This window comes from Chiloscyllium punctatum, chromosome 26, assembly GCF_047496795.1.
Source record: "Chiloscyllium punctatum isolate Juve2018m chromosome 26, sChiPun1.3, whole genome shotgun sequence".
In the NCBI taxonomy this organism is placed as follows: Eukaryota; Metazoa; Chordata; class Chondrichthyes; order Orectolobiformes; family Hemiscylliidae; genus Chiloscyllium; species Chiloscyllium punctatum.
Window position 1 is genome coordinate 72,085,570 of NC_092764.1, and position 21,794 is coordinate 72,107,363.

At 44.6% G+C, this 21,794-nt stretch overlaps 1 protein-coding gene across 16 annotated transcripts in view; it reads right to left on the reverse strand.

The window, feature by feature from the left end:
- The window catches only part of mtss1lb (MTSS I-BAR domain containing 2b), a 175,356-nt gene that overhangs the window by 77,362 nt on the left and 76,200 nt on the right, over positions 1–21,794 (reverse strand). For all 16 annotated transcript variants that reach the window (XM_072547644.1, XM_072547633.1, XM_072547643.1 and 13 more), the window contains exons 4-5: positions 5,792–5,876; positions 2,427–2,518 (exon numbers count right to left, since the gene is read on the reverse strand). In XM_072547644.1, the coding sequence (XP_072403745.1) occupies positions 2,427–2,518; positions 5,792–5,876 (177 nt within the window). The remainder of the gene's footprint in view (positions 1–2,426; positions 2,519–5,791; positions 5,877–21,794) is intronic.

Here is a 21,794-nt window from a genome sequence, read left to right on the forward strand (position 1 = left end):
TATAGTAGTTTATAAAATCATGAGCGGCATGGATAGGGTGAATAGCCAAGATATTTTTCTAAGTGTAGGGGAATTCAAAACAGTTCTTGAAAGTGGAATCACAGGTAGATAAGATAGTGAAGGAGGTGTTTAGTATTCTTGTCTTAATTGGTCAGTGCATTGAGTATAGGAGTTGGGAGGTCATGTCGTGGCTGTACAGTACATTAGTTTGGCCACTTTTGGAATACTGAATTCAAATCTGGTCTCCCTATCAGAAGGATGTTGTGAAATTTGAAAGGGTTCAGAGAAGACTTGCAAGATGTTGACAGGGTTGGAGTGTTTGTGCTATAAGGAGATGCTGAATAGGTTAGGGCTGTTTTACCTGCAGCATGAGTGCCTGAACGGTGACCTAATAGAGGTTTATAAAATCATGAGGGGCATGGATAGGGTAAATAGATAAGTCCTTTCCCTGGGATGGGGTGTCCAAAACTAGAGGGCATGGGCTTAATGTGAGAGGGGAAAATATAAAAGGGACCTAAGAGGCAACTTTTTCACACAGAGGGTGGTGCGTACATGGAAGTGGTGGATGCATGGAATGAGCTGCCAGAGGAAATGGTGGAGGCTGGTGCAATTACATTTAAAAGGAATCTGGATGGGTATATGAATAGGAAGGATTTAGAGGAATATAGATCAAGTACAGGCAAATGGGATTAGTATAGGATCTGGTTGGCATGGATGAGTTAGACCGAAGAGTCTGTTTCCATGCTGCATATCTTTACAACTCTATGACTGTAAGAGGGCATAGGTTTAAGGGGAGAGGAGAAAAATTTAAAAAGGACCTGAGGGGTAGCTTTTTCACACAGAGGGTGGTGTGTGCATTGAACGAGCTGTCAGAGGTGGAGGAGGCTGGTACAATTACAACATTTAAAAGGCATCTAGATGGGTATATGAATAGGAAGGGCTATTTAGGTTAGATTAGGATGTCTGGACAGTGCAGATGATTTGCACAAAGGATCTCTTTCTGTGCTATATGAATCTATGACTCTATTTAGGTTTGCCTTTCTATTCTTGCAATTGAAATGGATAACCTCGCATTTACCCACATTAGATTAGATTACTTACAGTGTGGAAACAGGCCCTTCGGCCCAACAAGTCCACACCGCCCCGCCGAAGCGTAACCCACCCATACCCCTACATCTACATCTACCCCTTACCTAACACTACGGACAATTTAGCACGGCCAATTCACCTGACCTGCACATCTTTGGACTGTGGGAGGAAACCGGAGCACCCGGAGGAAACCCACGCAGACACGGGGAGAATGTGCAAACTCCACACAGTCAGTCGCCTGAGGCGGGAATTGAACCCGGGTCTCCGGCGCTGTGAGGCAGCAGTGCTAACCACTGTGCCACCGTGCCGCCCACAAATAGAGTCAAAGAGATACACAGCACGGAAACAGACACTTCAATTCAACTCACCCGATATCCTATACTAATCTAGTCCTATTTGCCAGCACTTGGCCCATATCCCTCTAAACCCTTCCTATTCATATACCCATCCAGATGCCTTTTAAATGTTGTAATTGTACCAGCCTCCACCACTTCCTCTAGCAGCTCATTCCATGCATGCACCATCCTCTGTGTGAAAAAGTTGCTGCTTGGGTCTCTTAAATTTCCCCCCCTCTCACCCTAAACCTATGCCTTCTAGTTCTGGACTCCCCCATCCCAGAGAAAAGATCTTGTCTATTTATCACATCCATGCCCCTCCTGATTTTATAAGCCTCTAAGTTTCAGCCTACGACACTCCAGGGAAAACAGCCCCAGCTCGTTAGCCAATCCTCTGTTTTGAAGAGCAAGATTTCTGCAAGACCACTTAGCGAAAGCAATGTGGTTGCTTCACATATCCCTGATCATATGGTGCTATAGACAAGGGTGGCATGGGAATGAAATGAAACAGGGCTTGGCTCTGTTAGTGGCGAGAGACCAGACTCAAGGCAACAGTAGCGAGAGCTCAGGAAAATTGGATCAGTCTGTAAACCAAGCAGGTCAGTAATTTACAAGGCACAACAGCACCACCCACTGGATTAGTGGTGCTGGAAGAGCACATACTGGATTAGTGGTACTGGAAGAGCACAGCAGTTCAGGCAGCATCCAAGGAGCAGCGAAATCGACGTTTCGGGCAAAAGCCCTTCATCAGGAATAAAGGCAGTGAGCCTGAAGCGTGGAGAGATAAGCTAGAGGAGGGTGGGGGTGGGGAGAAAGTAGCATAGAGCACCACCCACTGGCTAACCGAGCTGGCACACCACAGACTTTTGTTCTCACAATCCAAGTAGTCAAAAAAAAACTGGAGCTTTGGACCTTGGTATTTCTCAAGGTAAAATATACAAATTAGAGAAGGGAGACAAATGAGAAAAGGGGAAGAGAGAGACAAAACATTCACAGTCATACCTTTGGCATGGTCCTTATCCAGTTGATTGGCAGATTTCTTCCAGTCCTCTATCCTATCCTGCAAAGGGTTTATCAGACTCTCCATCAGGGCACTAGGAAAGTAAACAGCAATGTACTAACCATGACACAGAGAGACAGAAATTGAAGCAGCATTTGCAGCTCTAAGCATGGCATTGTTTTGTAGAGGGGCGTGTTCCCGATAAACCAAAATGAATATATCACTCCTGTCTGCTCTTTTCATGAAGTCCTGCAACTTGTTTTTACTGAGGATGTGGAATCCTGATTTCCCATTTAATTTTTGTGTAAGATATGGAGCAGCCTCTGCTGTGAAACAGTCCAACAGGCACTGGCCACCTTCTAGAACTTCTCTGTGTCACTCAGTTCTAATTTCCTGCTTACCCACACCAGCATCTATACAATGATCTATACAATCAGAGCCAAATATAACACACAGTATTCCTGAAATTTACACAAGTAAATGACAGAGAGACACGTGCTGCAGCACACATATCCTCCCCGTTACTCAGCACCAACACCCACTGCAGCAGCACACATATCCTCCCCTTTACCCAGCACCGATGCCTGCTACAGCAGCACCCATATCCTCCCCAGCATTGACACCCTCAGCAGCAGCACCCATACCCTCCCCAGCACCGACACCCACTGCAGCAGCACCCATATCCTCCCCAGCACCGACACCCTCAGCAGCAGCACCCATACCCTCCCCAGCACCGACACCCACTGCAGCAGCACCCATATCCTCCCCAGCACCGACAACCGCTGCAGCACCCAAAGGCATGCCACCCTCTGACACTGACACCCACTGCAGCACCCATATACAGAGGAAACTTGATTATCCGAATGACACAGGCAGAGTGTATGTTAGTCAAATAAACAACTATTTGGATAATTTACTGACAGATAACATAGTTTAGCCAAACATCGGCACCTTGCGATCTTGTCTAGATAATCCAAAATTTGGATAATCAATTGCTGGATAATCGAGGTTGGTGTGTACTCCCCGCCTCCGGGCACTGACACCCCCAGTAGCACCATATCCTCCACACCATCCAACACTGACACCCATAATAGCACCATATCCTCCACACCATCCAACACTGACACCCATAATAGCACCATATCCTCCACACCATCCAACACTGACACCCATAATAGCACCATATCCTCCACACCATCCAACACGGACACCCATAATAGCACCATATCCTCCACACCATCCAACACGGACACCCATAATAGCACCATATCCTCTGCACCATGAGATACTGACACCCACAGTAGCACCATATCCTCCACACCATCCAACACTGACACCCATAATAGCACCATATCCTCCACACCATCCAACACTGACACCCATAATAGCACCATATCCTCCACACCATCCAACACGGACACCCACAGTAGCACCATATCCTCCACACCATCCAACACTGACACCCACAGTAGCACCATATCCTCCACACCATCCAACACTGATACCCACAGTAGCACCATATCCTCCACACCATCCAACACTGACACCCACAATAGCACCCATATCCTCCACACATCCAACACTGACACCCACAGTAGCACCATATCCTCCGCACATCCAACACGGACACCCACAGCAGCACCATATCCTCCACACCATCCAACACTGATACCCACAGCAGCACCATATCCTCCACTGACACCCACAATAGCACCCATATCCTTCGCACCATCCAACACTGACACCCACAGCAGCACCATATCCTCCACACCATCCAACACTGACACCCACAGCAGCACCGATATCCTCAATAAGTGAGTGGGCAAAAGCATGGCAGGTATAATGAAATGTGCAATAACGCAAGGGTAATGCACTTTGGATGATGTATTGCAAGAGGGAAATATACAGTAAATGGCAGAACCCTTAAAAGCACCAACATACAGTGGGATCGAAGCATACAGATCCACAGTTCGCTAAAAGTGGCAACACGAGTGGAAAAGGTGGTTAAGAAGCCATATGGCATGTTTGGTCAGGCACAGAGTATAAAAATTAGCAAGTCATGTTGCAGCTGTAGAGAACTTTAGTAAGATCACATTCAGAATATTGCATGGAGTTCTGGTCACCACACTAAGGATGCGAAGGCTTTTTGGAGAGGGTACAGAAATGGTGTACCAGGATGTTGCCTGTTTTGGAGGAAATTAGCTATGAGGCGATTGGATAAACTTGGTTTGTTTTCACTTGAATATCGGAGGACGAGGGCGACCTGATAGACATTTACCATATTATGAGAGGCATGGATAGTCAGAGTCTTTTTCTCAGGGTAGAAATAAGGTAGAAAGTTTAAAGGAGATGTGAGAGGCAAGGTTTTTTTTTAATGCAGTGGGTGGTAAGTATCTGGATTGCATTGTCAGAGGAGGGGGTGGAGGCAGATACAATAGCAGTGTTTAAGAGGCATCTTGACAGATATATGAATAGGGAGGGAATGAGGGGAGAGGGCTGCATAGAGGCAAAAGATTTTTAGTTTGTAGGTGACCCTTGATGGGCCAAAGGGTCTGTTCCTGTGCAGTACAGATCTTTGTCCTTTTTGTCGTTTGATACTTGTACCTATTGAAGTTTTCAATCCTAACATCACCTGACAGTGACACTTGCTTTAGCAGCTATATCCTCAACACCATCCAACCATGATATCCATATTATCAATAGTATCAGGGTGACTTGGTGGTTAGTACCACTGCCCCATGATGCCAGGGGACCCAGCTTCTATTCCAGCTTCAGGCGACTGCCTGTGTGGAGTTTGCACATTCTCCCCGTCTCTGCGTGGGTTTCTTCCCACAGTCCAAAGATCTGCTGGTTAGGTGGATTGGACATGCTAAATTGCCCTGTAGTGTCCAGAGATAGGTGGGATTTGACTTGGGAAAGCTGGGTTTCGAGGATGGGGTGGATTGTACTTCGGAGGGTTGGTGTGGACCTGAGGGGCTGAATGGCATGCTTCCGCACTGTAGGGATTCTATGATTGTATTCAGTTAACAACACCAAATATTGACAGTCACTATATCACCCTCATCAATAACCTCAGGACCCGACATCTATCTCCATCCCGAAACCTGACACTGTATCTGCAGCACCCATATTCCGCTGACACCACTGTCGAGTCCTCTCTAATCTGAGATCAACCCACACAGTGACTCAGTGCCACAGGGTCTATTTTTTTTTGTCAAAGATGACTAGAAGTGTTTTATTGAACCATCCGTTTTGTTATTCACCAGTGGGGTGAGACACACTGGATTGGCCTGCATTTATCTCTCACCCCTAACTAGAGTGGGGGGAGGAGCTGACACACCGCTGTTGTACATGAGGAAATGCTCACTTGGTGAAATGTCGGAGCTTGGCTTCGATGCTGCGATGCCTCATGCACATTCGAGTCAGAGCTGAGCCGATATCCCTGGTGGCCCCTGGAAAAGAACAGCAGAAACCAGCATCAGTGAGGGGCAGTGTCCAGCAGAGGGCAGTAAAAGACTATAGCAGCTGCTGCTGCGCTGTTCACCTAATTAATAAGGAGAATAATTAATCTTGAACCAAAAACTGCTCTAGCAGTGGGTTCATTAACCCAACCCTGAACACTTGATGGCTCCAAAGCACAGATTGCCAGCTATGGGTTCTTTCCTCGATCAATCTGTTCAGACGCACCTCTGGAACAGCTGGGTCTTGAACCCAGGCCTTCTAACCCAGAGGTGAGGATGCTACCACTGCACCTACTGCCAGTATTGTCCATTCAACCTGTAGTCACCCGTGCCAGCTCCAGTGGGAGGGTTCATTAAGAAGTGGATATAGACAGGAGCTCACAGGTTCGAAACTTTAGTCCTGTCTGGATAGGTTAATAATCTGCATGGGATATCAGCATAGAATCTAGCATGGACTGGATGGGTCGGTTGGCCTGAGTTTGCTCTCCACTCAAGTCTTCTCTTAACTAAAGCAATAATTTTTTTTTAATTATAAAGCTTACAATTTCTATTCCTTTCTCCCTCATGCACTCAATTCATGTCTCTTTATGTTCAACACATCCAGCAGCATCTGTGGAAGACAGCGGAGTCAGTGTTTCGAGTCTTCACCAGAACTTGACCTAAAATGTTAACTCTGCTTTCTCTCCATGGATGCTGCCAGACCTGCTGTGCTTCTCCAGCAATTTCTGCTTTTGTTTCAAATTCCCAGCACCTGCAGTTCTTTGTTTTATATCCCTTTATATTCATTTGTTCCAACAACAGCTTATATTTAAGTGGCATCTTTGACACAATTAAACAGCCCAAGATACTTCACAGGATGGTTACAGACCAAAGTGCAACACTGATTCACATAATACTATATTAGATCAGGAGACCAAAAGGAAGGTTTTAAGTAATGTAATACAAGGAAGAGAGTGATGCCAGGAAGTACCAGCTTCAACTACTCCCTGTGGTCATCAACTCCACATTCTCACCACTCTTAAAATTTCTTCTGAATTCCTGACTGGATTCCTAGGTGACTGTCTCCTATCGGTAACTGCAGATTCTGCTCTTCCCCACAGTGGGGGGGGGGGGCGCATTCTCGCCTGCATCCATTTTATCAAGCCTTCCAGAGCTTTAATGATCCCCCATTAGCTCAATGCACAGAACCCCTGCTTTCTCAAAGGAAGAGACACAGATTCTCCATCTCATTCAAAACACTTGGCCTCTACAGTCCACTTGACCTTGCCTTTGGCAACAAGGGATTAGTAAAGGTCTCTACCAAGTTGTCACAGTTAGGAAGAGGATGTCTAGTGAATAGGCAAGAATGTTCACTATTTCACCCTATACATTGTGTTAAAAACACATGAACGCTGTTAAAAGATAAAAGGCATTGGTTTTCAAAGTACCTAGAGCACTCATAGCTGACAGCTCTTATTGTGCAGTGGTAGCATCCCTGAGTCTGAGCAAGGTGCTCCACCTGCTCCAGGGCTGTGTCACTAACATCTCTGAACAGGTTAACTAGAAAATATCTGGAAGGGAATCGCTGCTCAGCGTGATCTCTGCTGGCTGAGGGATGCTGGGCTGACCAGAGTTGGGGCTCTGCTGGGTAGTGGAGGGGTGGGCGGGCTGGTGGCAGAGTGGGCAGGAGGGAGGGCTGCCAGTGCAGCTGGCAATTACAACATTTAAAAGGCATCTGAATGGGTATATGAAGTGGAAGAGTTTAGAAGGATCTGGGTCGAGTGCTGGCAAACAGGACTAGATTAATTTAGGATATCTGTTTGGTATGGATGAGTTGGACCAAAGGGTCTGTTTACATGCTATATGTCTCTATGACTCTATTAATTTGTGTTAGATTCCAATATGGTGCCCCAGGAGGGGCTGTCTCACTATTATTACTTTCGACTTGCTGTTTAATAATGGAATCAAAGGAACTTTACTTTCTGTTTAAGAGTCAAGGTAACTTTATTCTGTATCTTACCCCGTGTGGTCATTCTTCCAGGAAAGGATTAGATTAGATTAGATTAGATTACTTACAGTGTGGAAACAGGCCCTTCGGCCCAACAAGTCCACACCGCCCCGCCGAAGCGCAACCTTTACCCCTTACCTAACACTACGGGCAATTTAGCATGGCCAATACACCTGACCTGCACATCTTTGGACTGTGGGAGGAAACTGGAGCACCCGGAGGAAACCCACACAGACACGGGGAGAACGTGCAAACTCCACACAGTTAGTCGCCTGAGGCGGGAATTGAACCCGGATCTCTGGCGCTGTGAGGCAGCAGTGCTAACCACTGTGCCACCGTGCCGCCCACGGTGGATGTTGAAAGAACTTTACTTTCAGTTTCAAAGAGTCGAAGGAGCTCTACTCTGTATCAAATGCTATGCTGTACCTGTCCTGAGACTGTTTGATGGAGACAGTTTCGATGGACCTTTACTTTCAGTATAAAAGGGGAGAGGGAGCTTTATTCTGTATCGATGCACATATTGTCACTGTCTCTGGAGTGTCATGGGAGGTTTACTTGCAGTTTATTTTCAGTTTAAAAGGATAGAAGGGAGATAGAACTAGGGGTCAGTTACTAGGGATCACGAGTTCAAGGTGTGAGGGAAAAAGTTTGAGAGAGATATGCATGAAAACTTCTTTACACAGAGGGTGATGGGTGCCTGGAACACATTGCCAGTGGAGTTGGTAGATATGGGCACGATAGCATTATTTAAGATGTATTTAGACAGATACATGAATGGGCAGGGAGCAGAGGGATACAGTTGTTTAGAAAATAAGTGACAGGTTTAGATAGAGGATCTGGGTCCATGCAGGCTTGGAGGGCCGAAGAGCCTGTTCCTGTACTGTAATATTCTTTGTTCTAGTCAGCTATACACTTGTCTTCCATTTCTATCAGCACTGGCATGGTGTCACCATTGAACACATCCCGTCCTGCTGTCCACATTCAATATTCCAAAGGGCCCACTTCCTCTTTGTTATGCTGGTCCATTCCTCAATCAGCCCCAACAGCCCAATCAGACAGCAGGAAATGTAATCAGTACCCGCTCTTTACCTCCTTGCTCACTGTGCGAGGGCCCCACATACTTCTCTCAGGTGAAACAGTGTTTACTTGAACTTCTTTTAACCTGGACAACTGTACTCATTGTTCAAAACACAACCTCCTCGACAGGCAGATTGTTGGGTGACTGCTTTGCAGAACATCTTTGATCAGTCTGTAGGTATGATCCCAAACCTTTCCATTGCTTCTCACTTGAAATCGGTATCTTGCCCTCACACTGATCTCTCTGTCCCCAGCCTGCTCTTCCAAAGAAGCTCAATGCAAGTTTGAGCAACATCACCTCATCCTTCATCTTGGAACTTGCTTGGGCTGAACACCAAGTTCAACAATGTTAGTTTATAATCTCGCTCACCAGTGTGTGCTTTGGGTTATTTAATTGGTTAGGTAACTTTTTTTTAAATTCATAGGACATGGACATCACTGGCTGGGCCAGCATTTTCTGTCCCTAATTGCCCTTCGGAAGGTAGTGATTAGCTGCCTTCTTAAATCACTGCAGCCTGTGCACAATGTCACTGGGAAGAGAACTCCAGGATTTTGACCCAGTGGCACCGAGATATTTCAAGTCAGGATGGTGAGTGGTTTGGAGGGGAACTTGCAGGGAGTCGTGCTCCCACGAGCTGCTGTCCCTGTCCTTCCAGATGAAAGTGGTCATGGGTTTGGAAGCTGCTGTCTAGCGATCTTTGGTGAATTTTTCCAGTGTATCTTGTAGATCAGAGTAAAGATTTAATGTGTTCTGCTGCAAGCTACTCAAGACAGAATGACAAACGTGTTCAGTGATGCGATAGGTACATGCTAATTTGGAAAAAGGAGGCTCCTCCCACTTCGACAACAGTCACTAATTAGTGAATTGGCAGAGTCTTCTCCTGGAAGTGGTTGATGAAAGGTTCTGGAATTTTCTTCACATTATAAATAATCGTCACCGCCCGAATTACTCCCCAGGAAATCAGAAGCAGCTGTCCACTCCATGGATAATTGGAGTTAGACATGTTGGCAGGGGAAGGAATGGGGTTAGAACACAGTTCAGCCATTCAGAAAAGACAGTGTGTATCAGAGTCAAAAATGGATTTAAACATAAAAATTTGCTCCAGTTCCTGAAGCACACTGTACCAGAGTCCTTCTGATAGTTGATACACAGTCCTTACACCAAAAGTTACATTGATGTTGAAATCCCCATCGATCCATTTATTACAAGTTTCTGTCATGAATGGTGCATGTTCATTGTATCTGTATTTAACACCATGCTGTCCCTGTCCTGGGAGCATTTGATGGGAACAGTGCTGAGGAAGCTTTACTCTGTATCTAACCCCATGCCCTTGGAGTATTTGATGAGGACAATTTATGGGTCGTTTCACTCTGTACCTAATCCGGTGCTGTACCTGCCCTTGGAGTATTTGAAAGGGAACAGTAGAGAAGCAGCTTTACTCTGTATCTAACCCCATACTGTCCCTGTCCTGGAAGTGTTTGATGGCTTGGAACATATTCTACATGAATTAGGAGCAGAAAAAGGCTTGCTCGACCCTTCAAGTCTGCTCCACAGTTCAATGAAGAGCATGACCGAATTGATACCTCCACATTTCACCATGCCCTCATGCCTCATAAACTTTCACCTCCCTCATCAAGAATCTAAATGTATCTTAAAAACATTCAAGGACTTTTCCTCCACCACCTTTTCAGAGTTTCAAAGACTAATGGTACTCTGTGAGAAAATAAATGTTCCCATCAGTCTTAAATTAGCAACCCCTCATTTTTAAATAGTGGCCTCTGATTCTCCCACAAGAGGAAACATCCTCTCCCATGTCAATCTTATTAAGACCCTCAGGATCTTATATGTTTCAATCAAGTTCCCTGTTGCTCTTCTGTACTCCAGCGGATACATACTTAGTCTGTCCAACCTTCCCTCACAAGAACCTCACTCAAGTATTAGTCTTGTAAACCTTCTTTGGATTTCTTCAAATGCATCCTTAAATAATATGACCAATACTGCAGATGGTTCTCTAGATGTGGTCTCAGCAGCACTCTGTATAACTGAAATTTAACCTTCCTATTTTTGCATTAAACTCCTCTCTTTATAAATTATAACATTCTACTAGTTTTCCTAATTTCTCACTGCATACTACACATGACAATAAATAATCAAATTAATACATCATGCACGAGGACACCTATTTTTGGCTATTGTCGGGCTCCGGTTAACTAGTTAATTTTCTACCCATGTCACACAATGAATTGTGATTTTTCACAATGACCTTTCATATGGCATCTTGTGAAATCTTCTGGAAAACAGGTCCCAACACCATGTTGCTCACATCAAGGATAAAAAAATCAATCTCATTCTTGTTTTGGATTATAAAACAATATATAATCCAAATGGGATGAGAGTGTTCTGCTCTGTTTAACTACATTCTGGGTCCTTACTTAACATCAACTCCTGACATTCAGTGTCAACCTCTGACCAGCTCTAGTTTCCATTCAGAGGTTGATCTGATGACTGTACAGTGGGTATCCAAGAGCTGATCAAATAAATTGGCTCAGTTGGTAGTGTTTGTCTCCAAGATAAAATGTCAAGGATTCAAGCCCCATTGCAAAGATGAACACAATTGAGGCTGATATTTGTGGGAGCTTTGTGTGTGTCAATTGGCTGATACGCTTCAGACAACAGTGACTCCCCTCTGATCTAAACGCCAGTCTTCCTTTACAGATAAGAGCAGAGATTTAACCTGTTCATTTGTCTATCAGAATGTTTACTTCCATTTGGCACCTGAAGTGTCTCCTCCACATCCAGGAGAGTCGTAGAGTTATACAGCAATGGAAACAGACCCTTCAGTCCCACCAGTCCATGACGACTATAATCCCAGACTAAACTAGTCTCACCTGCCTCTGCTTACTGCATATCCTTCTAACCCTTTGCTATTCGTTTACTTGTCCAAATGTTTTTCAAATGCTGTAGTTGCGCCCACATTCACCACTGCCTTTGTAAGTTCATTCCACATTCAAATCTCTGTGTGAAAATGTTGCCCCTCATGTCTTTTTTAAAATCTTTCTCCTCTCACCATGACAATATGCCCCTTATTCTTGCAATTCCCCACCTTAGAGAAAAAGACACTTGCCATTCACTTTGTTTATACCCCTCATTATTTTATACACCTCTATAAAGGTCACCCCTCAACCTCCTGCCTTCCAGTGAAAAATGGTCCAGCCTATCCTTATAACTCAAACCCTCCATTCTCAGCAACATCTGGGTAAGTCTTTTCCAAAACCTCTCTAGCTTCTTAATATCTTTCCTATAACAGCGTGTCCAGTTCTGGTCACAGCACTCCAAATGAGGCCCCACAAATGTGGTTTACAACCTCAACATGATATCCCAACTCATGTACGGAAAGGTTTGAGCAATGAAGAGACCTCAAAGAACACAGTTTGAATTATATGAACTTTAACAGATTTGTCCCTTGTCACCATTTTACTGACTGACACAACCTGCCTACAACAATAACGAGTAAATCATAAGGATTCTCCTGTCACAGGTCAGTGGCTATTTCCAACTTTATTTATAATATCCTGGCTTCTCCTTCTCCTCTTATACTGCGCAGCTGACATGTGGAATCCAGTTTAATGCTCTCGGAATCACTGTTTCTCCAGCTGTTAAATCATCAAATATATCATAGAGTCATAGAGATGTACAGCATGGAAACTCGTCCGTGCTGACCAGTATCCTAAATTAATCTAATCCCATTTGCCAGCACTTGGCCCATGTCCCTCTAAATCCTTCCTATTCATTTTCCATCCGAATGCCTTTTAAATGTTGTAATTGTACCAGCCTCAACCACTTCCTCTGACAGCTCATTCCATACACACACCTCCCTCACATGAAAAAAGTTGCCCCTTAGGTACCCTTTAAAGTTTTCCAGTCTCACCCTAAACCTCTGCCCTCTAGTTCTGGACTCCCCCACCCCAGGGAAAAGACCTTGGCTATTTTACTCAATCCATGCCCCTCATGATTTTATGAACCTCTATAAGGTCACCCCTCAGCCTCCGACGCTCCAGGGAAAACAGCCCCAGCCTATTCAGCCTCTCCCTATAGCTCAAACCCTCCATCCCTCGCAACATCCTTGTAAATCTTTTCTGAATCCTTTCAAGTTTCACAACATCTTTCCAATAGCAGGGAGACAAGAATTGCTCGCAATATTCCAAAATATCATCCAATTCCTCAGTGAAACATCATTAATGTCAAAATACACTGTTGAAATTTTTCTAAAATCTGTTTGCATTTCCTGTTCTGATAGCACCTCAGCAACCTCTCCCACCCAGACTGCCTCTGCACACAAACCTGCTCCTCTCCACTCCCACTACCACCACCACCAACTTCCCCTTCCCCCCCCTCCCCTCCATTCCTTTTGGGAAAATCTCCAGCTTGCTACTCAATGACTTTTGAGTATTTGTATTATGGCCTACTTGTTTCAGGTCTGTTTCACAGGATGTCATCATCCATGGAGTTGCCACTGGGCAGGATTGAGTAGCTCATACTGATGTGACTATTTTAAACATCAAAAAAAATGACCTGCATTTAAATAGCACCCTTAATTTCAGAACTTTGCAAATTACTCACCAAATACCTTTGAATAGTAGCCACAGCAGCCAATTTGTGCACAAGAAGATCCCACAAAAAAAACAGCAATCTGGTGTTAAATATTAGTTGAGGGATAACTATTGATCACGTGTCACAGTCAGAAGGCTGTGGATTGAAATCCCTCTCTGGGTGATCTGAGTGCCTAATCCAGGCTGGCATTCCAGCACAACATGGAGACAGCGCCCATCTTTGGAGCTGCCACATTTTCGTAAGATGTTGAATCGAGGTCCTGCTTGCAATCTTAGTTAAGCATAAAATATCTTGGTGTAATACCTAAAAGCAAGCAGAACATGGCTTCTCAGCATCTGTGCTAATGTTTAGCCCGCACCTAAGATAATTTCAAAACAAATTATCAGCTCATTAACTGCTATCTTGTGTGCGCAAATTAACAGCTGACTATCCTACAGCTCAGTGGCTGTAAAGCATCTGGGAATATCCGGAGATCATGAAAGGTGCTGTAAATAATCATTTAGTCACATTAAACTCGATTACTGCTGCAAAAAGAAAACAACATTTTGTCTGGCACTCATCAGGACATTTTCCAAGAATACCCCAGTTTGAAACAAAAAGAAACATCTATACTGCGCGAAAGGAGGATACTCAGCAGTGTAGCAAGTGGACCCTGATTGGTAGATGTTTTGTCATGGATAATGCACTCATTAATGCTCATTGACAGTTAACCCTTTAGTCACGGCATTGCCTTCAGAAATGGACCAGTGGATAGCTGTTAGCTCCGTTGTTGAATTGAAACGGGTACAGTGTGTGCACATGTGCTTTCAGCAAAGAACAGGACGCTGTGTAATTGACATATCTTACTGTACATGCACCGTACTGTCTACCCAACTGACGGTCCAAACAGGTTGTCAGTATCACTCTTCACACAATCAGGATTATCTCATAAATGCTGCCCGTGTGGAGAATCACATGTAATGTCAATATTGTGTTTTGCAAGTGAGAGCTTGTTGGGTATGGAGCTTATTGCGAACATCCAGAGGGATATAATATTTGATATGATCCACTAGTCTTTGGGGCATATGGCCCATATGCCTGGCATCACAGTGGCACTGAAATTCATTATGTGATAGGCAGAATGTCTTTTTGGCTTAATGGCAGCATCCTGTCGTTTGCAAACATTACCTGTTGCTACTGCACTGTAGCAGCTTGAAGCAAGCTAGCTTCATGTGTTGCTCAAATGCTTTCAGTGCCTTTCCAAAGTAATGAGAGGTAGACTGGGCAGTGCTCAGGATCAAGAATGTCCTCCGTGAGTTTGTATGATATACAATACATGATGATCTGATCAGGATAGCTATTATCCTGTAGGATGGCTTCAATGAGCTCTCTTTAGCATTGGGCTTATTTGGTGAATAAATGGCTTGGGCTCTGTTTAGGATGTTTCCAATAAGGCCAATCTCATAACATGTGTAAGATTCCCAATGTACTTAATAAGCAACATAGATGGTAGACAATCTCCTGATTTCTCAATTAGGACATCACAGAAAGATGGATTGTTCCATTTCACATTTGAATTTGAGCCCATTAAGACCTGCAAGGAAATTCACTTGCAGATTCAAAAGTACCAAATGTCTCACACATTGGAAAAATGTTAAGGGTTAAGAGGTTGTGTGTCATTCCAAAGTTACGTTTCTCATGGATTCGAACAACATATTGATAAGAATGGGATCCCATGGCAACAGACTCTCTTCGGGCATAAATGCTGTTCTTAAAATGAATTCAGCTGCGCAAGTTGCTGAGTTCATAAGTTCAATGAATACAGATTCACATAATGGTGGTTGGTGTAGATCCTTCTGGTATACCACTGCAGTGCAGTTATCTACACTTTCCTAGGGTGATACATCGGTATAGCAACACAGATCAAATCAGGAAAATAAAACTTCAACAAAAGGTGCTTTTTTTAAATGCAGGTTTTTCATCATTCACTCTGCTTCATAAACGTGTTGGCATGTGGGGGATATCAATTAAAAACACAAGCAGGCCAGTGATGCAGCCCGTGGTCAAGCAGCCAGCCTTGCACACTAATGATGTGCACCAGTGTTAATAACAACCAGCTTATTAAAGAGCCAAGGAAGGGAAATGCAGATTAAATGGGGAAATAAAAGCATCCTGTGAATATGTCCACTGCCAAGAATCTCTGTGCAAACTTGAAAATACAGGACCAAAATCATCCTAAAATAATTCTGCAACAACATAAATTATTTCAGTTTCCTTTCCACCCCCTTGACCCCGCACATCCCCCATCACTGGCTTGAAATCATTCGAAAGATACCAGTCCCAAACCCTGCTGCACATAGCCCACTGGCCCTTAATGCAATTTCTGGGCAGATTCACAAGATTGTTCAGTGGCCTAGTTTTCTACATTATATTATTCTGCCTGCGGCTGACTCCATCGGGAGAAGCCATTTCGCTTCGAAAACGAGTGAGCTGAGAGTGGCCGGTTAGAGGAAGTGGCGAGCTGTGCTGGTTCATGGCTGTTGAATCTAATGGAGCTGACAAGTCATACAGTCTTCATCCTAGAGTTGTCTTGAAACAATTTTGTTTAACTGTCCCTGGTGTCAATTTGCTTCGTTCTGGCTGCAGTGCATAATCCAGGGTGACAGAAAATGCAGGTTGGTCCACCAGCCTGCCCTGCTGTTCAATTAAATCGTGAATTGCATTTCAACTCTATTTACCCAGCTTGGCTCCTTTCACCTTGCAGCTCTTTGTCCACCCCTCTCCTCAACCCCACAGAGGCAATGGTCAGAAACAAGAAACACTCTTGAGTCAGGCAGCAACATTGGGGATGAGGGAGAGAGGTACAGTTTCAGGCTGCTGACCTTCTCAATCTTGGTCTGAAAGCTACAGTTGTCTGCCAGCGAGGGGCTGCGGGGTTGGAGTGATGTTGTCATGTCTTTTGATACCACACTATTAGGTTTGGTTCATTACAGACTGATTGAGGAGAAATCCATGTTAAGAACGGTCTTCGGGACTATGCTTCCAAGTAACACTATTTAATATACGTTAATTCTAAATATTGCTGTGAGTGGTCATTGCAGTAGAGAGGGAGAGTAAGAGGCCTCCATGGAGTGTCCAAGAGGATGGAGCACGTTGGAGGCAGGATAAAGGGTCCTCAGATGGTGGGTGGGACTCAGAGGATGAGTGGTCATCATAGATACACCAGGGTCTGACTGATTTACATTAGATAAGATTACTCTGTACATTTGCTTCACTCTTCTGATGTCTTTGTCAATCCTTTACATAGCTGGTTATTATTTGAAGTTGAACTTGACCATTAACTCCACCCACCCATACTCTGTGGGAGGCAGTTCCATGACATCATCACAAGTTCGCTCCAGGGTCTGACAGCCCTGACAAAACAGTGAGAGACATGCAGCCTAGTTTACGATGTGCCTGAGGAGCTGTCAGGTTTTGTACAGATCACCGACATGGCCCAAAGGTTTCCACTCGGTTGCTACTTTTAAAACTCTTGAATCCTTTGCCTGTCAAAATTTTCTTCAGGTTTTCGGTATCGCCTCAACACCAAAGGAGTGAATCATCTTGAAAGCCTCTCTATCAAGCCTGTGGCTATGGCAATGCTTTACTGCTAACCTTTCAGACAGAAAGAGAGAGACTGCAAGAGGCAGGGAGAGATGGGGGACAGAGAGATGGATAGGACAATGAGCTAATGAGCTAGAGTGAGAGAAAGAGAGGAATGGTGATGTAAAAGGGTGACTCGGTGCTTAGTAGTTAGCACTGCTGTCTCACAGTTCCAGGGACCCGGGTTCGATTCCACCCTCAGGCGACTGAGTGGAGTTCACACATTCCCCCATGTCTGCCTGGGTTTCCTTTGGGTGCTCCTGTTTCGTTCCACAATCCAAAGATGTGCAGGTTAGGCTGAATTGGCCAAGCTAAATTGCCCATAGTGTTCAGGGATGCGTAGGTTAGGTGCATTAGTCAGGGGTAAATGTAGAATAGAGGGTAATGGTTCTGGGTGGGTTACTCTTCTGTGTGGACTTGTGGGGCCAAAACAGCCTATATCCATACTTTAGGGATTCGATTAAAAGGGAGACAGAGGGATGGGAAATGAGAATTGAGAGAGATATAGGTACAGTAATAGAAAAGGGAGACAGAGAGATAGAAGTGAGAATTGAGAGAGAGGGGAGGAATGGTGATGTAAAAGGGAGACAGAGGAATGGAATTGAGAAAAGCTGTCTGTCTTCTGCAATTGTAAATTTAGTGATAGCTCAAGAAAGATTCTCAAAGCATCTCTGGTCAAGCTGACTGATGTGGAGAACTCACACAGGCCATATTGAGTTGATGATTAAGTTGCTTTTATTAAAGGGTACAAACTCTAATCTCTTAGGCTACAATTTCCTATCCATTAACTTTAATGAGCAGGAAGACCCAGCTTTCCAGGAGAGTGCCAGAGGAAGCCACAGTGGAATTTTTACCTCAGCTCATAATTTGCATTCATTTTGAGGACGTGTTGCCCAATATGCTTTACTTAGATGTTGGGGCACCATTAGGAGCAGCAAGCCTCTCTGATAGGTTCCTATGAAGCTAACTTAAGGCCTACCTCCATATGACCCTACTGTCAAGAAACAGGAAAAGCCAGTTACTATGGAAACCGTCTCAGCCCTTCCACAACCAACATCCCATGAAGACCTCCCACCGTCAGCAGGATGTTGCTACTGTTTTAAATAGGCCCCATGGTGAAAGATAGCAAGTGTTTTAATGACAGACTGGTGTTCAAGTCGTCCTGGGACTGCCTATAATTGGCAGTAAAGTGCAGGCTACAGGCTGAATTTAACCTCAAAGCTCCTCGTACCCCTACTTCTGTCATTAATGATAACACAACCCACACACAAATTCAAATGGGTTAGTCAAATGTTCTGAACCTGGTAGAGGCCTACATCAAATAGCCTGCAGTCAGTATCCTTCAGAAATTTTCATTCAGGATTCGTCCTTCTCCTTGAATGAGTAACAATATGTACCATTGAGCAGCTTTACATGGAACCTACCCTCCAGAAAGCAATTAAGGTATCAAGATTGGTGCTTATATCATCACTTGAACCTTCTCCCACTCTAAACACCTGTATCCTCCCTTTACATTCTCCCACATTAATTACCCTGACCTCCCCTAATGCATCAATGCAATCTATTCTGACCACACCACGAGACAGTGAGTTGCACATTCTTGTCAATTTCTTTGGGAAGTAACTCCTGCCAAATTCTCCATTTTATCAGCACAAAGGGTGCCACTTGCATTCCTGTTAGGAATCATACAATCCCTACAATGGAGAAGCAGGCCATTCAGCCTATTGAGTCCACATTAACCCTACGAAGAGTATCCCACCCAGACTTCACCCTACCCCAGTAACCTTGTATTTCCCATTGCTATTCCACCTAACCTACATATCCCTGGACACTATGAACAATCTAGCATGGCTAATCCATCTAACCTGTGTATCTTTGGACCTTGGGAGGAAACCAGAGCATCTGGAGAAGACCCAGACGGACACGGGGTGGGGGTGGGGGCACAGATCATACAAACTTCACGTAGTCACCCAAAGATAAAATCAAGCCCAGGTCACTGGCGCTGTGAGGCAGCAGGCCAGCCACTGAGCCACTGTGTCACTGCAATCCCAGGTCTAGACTCAACCACAAGGGGAACCAATTTCTTCCAATCTCCTAAAATCCAGTATGTTTTAAATGATTTCTTTGGAGACAGATAATACTCTTCAATGGTTTCTCTTCCCACACACTGACCACTATCTCTGTTGTCCCCGCAAGGATTTTTCATTGGCCCTTTCTACTTCTACCATTTCCTCCATTGGAACTGTCTATCTTGACTATGATGGCACACTTGATTCCGTACACACATTTATGCCAACATTAAAAACCACCTATTCCCACCTCTATAATTTTATTTGACTTTTGCCGGTCTCACCTCCTCTGCTGCAAACAGCCTCGACCTAAATTCATGACCTCTAGAATGGACTACTCCAACATGCTCCTGACTGGTCTCCCACATTTTAATCTCCACAAGCTTAAGGTCATACAAAAACCTGCTGCCATGCCTTAACATGGACTGAACTCTCTTCACCCATTGTTCAGTGTTTCTGAAGAGGCCCAGGTTGGAAACACCAATGCAGAACTTGGTCTTGGCAGGAAACAATACAGTGACAATAATGATAATCGCCACTCTTGGCAGATTCAGGCAAATATTGACTGGACTGTTCTTCCATTGGCACTGTGGGATCTTTCACATTCAGCAGAGAATCCCTCAGTACTGCACATGCTACATCAGTCAGGATTTTTTTATGCTCAGCTGTCCAGAGAGCGATTGATTGCATAAACCTCTGACTCAGGCAAGTTTCTTTTATTCTTTTATGACGTGTGGGTGTCACTGGCAAAGCTGGCATCTGCTGCCAAGCCCTAATCACCTTTGGACTGACATTGGCTTGCTCCATTATTCCAGAGTGTAGTAAAGGGTCAACCGCGTTGCAGTCACAAGTAGGCCAGACTAGATAAGGACAAAATTTCCTTCCCTAAAAGTACATTTGTGAACCAGATGAAGTCTTATGACAAATCAGTGATAGTTATCATGGTCACCATCTCGGAGGCGAGATTTATTTATTGAATTTAATCCTACCAACTACCTTGGCTAGGATTTGAACCAGTGTCCCCCAGATATAATCCTGGTCAGAGATTACTACTCCAGTGACATTCTCCCACCACTGAACCATGGCTGATTGAAGGGACAGAGGCTGACCTGTCCTGTATGAAAGTGGAGTGTGCAAACAGCCTTTTGCTGATAACCATTGAAGGGAAATCACTTTACCCTTGTCCTGCCGTTACGGATGCCTTCATGTACTGTAACAGCAGGAGTGATATATATTTGTGACAGAATGATATATATTTATTTGTGACAGATCGTCCATCCATCGCTAATGGATTGCGAGATCCCAGTAATGATTTGCTTCATGCGAGTGCACAATCACTTGTCCTGTTGGGAAGTTGGCATGGTGACCAGGCCAATGCTTCACCCTCTGAGGAGCTGGGTACCGAAATCCCAGCTTGAGAAAGATGATTGATGACAGGGGAGAGAATGTATCTCTGACTATCTGCCCACATGCATGTCTGTGAAAGTGTTGGAATCAAATTCATCCTGCCAGAGAAACTGGAATCTCAGAACACTATAGTACCCCACTGTATAATTAATCTGTACACACAGCCATCATCCTGGCTTGGAAATATATTAGTGAGGAGAAAGTGAGGACTGTAGATGCTGGAGATCAGAGCTGAAAATGTGTTGCTGGAAAAGCGCAGCAGGTCAGGTAGCATCCGAGGAGCAGAAGAATCAAAGGGCTCATGCCCGAAACGTTGATTCTCTTGCTCCTTGGATGCTGCCTGACCTACTGCGCTTTTCCAGCAACACATTTTCAGCTTGGAAATATATCACCATTCAGAGAGCCATGGAGCCATACAGCACAGAAACAAACCCTTCAGTCCAACTCGTCCACACCAACCAGATGTCCTAAATTAACCTAGTCTCATTTGCCAGCACTTGGCCCATATCCCTCTTAGCGCTTTCTATTAATGTACCCATCCAGATGCCTTTTAGTACTGACATTGGGTCAAAATCCTGGAATTCCCTCCCTAAGGACACTATGCATCTACCTACAGCATGTGGTTTCTAGCAGTTCAAGAAAGCAGCTCAGCACCACCTTCTCAAGGGCAACTAGGGACGAGCAACAAACATTGGTCCAGTCTGTGATGCCCATGACCTATGAATGGGAAATGGAAGAAAATAAACAGGCTTGTTCATCCTCTCAGGGTTAGAGACAGCAATGCTGAAATTTTCCTCAGTTAGAGAGAGGGAAGGAGAATTAACTCAGGTCAGTATCTAGTGTTCAACTCACTGGTGGGGTAAGATTCAGCTATGAATCCACACCAGGTCAAATAGCACCTGCAGAAGCAACTGTCTGCAAACGAGCCCATAACATTCAAAGGGATATTGGAAGGAAGGAAATGAAGGGAATTTTGGCATTACATGGGCTCATTTTGACTCATTTTGGGAGGCGCAGCAAAATGGCTCCCCCATCTCATCAGTGAACACTCTGAACCAAAGTGGAGTGTGTAGTGCTGGAAAAGTGCTGGGGGGTGGAGAATGAGGAAACTGGTGAAGTCCACATTGATGCCTTGG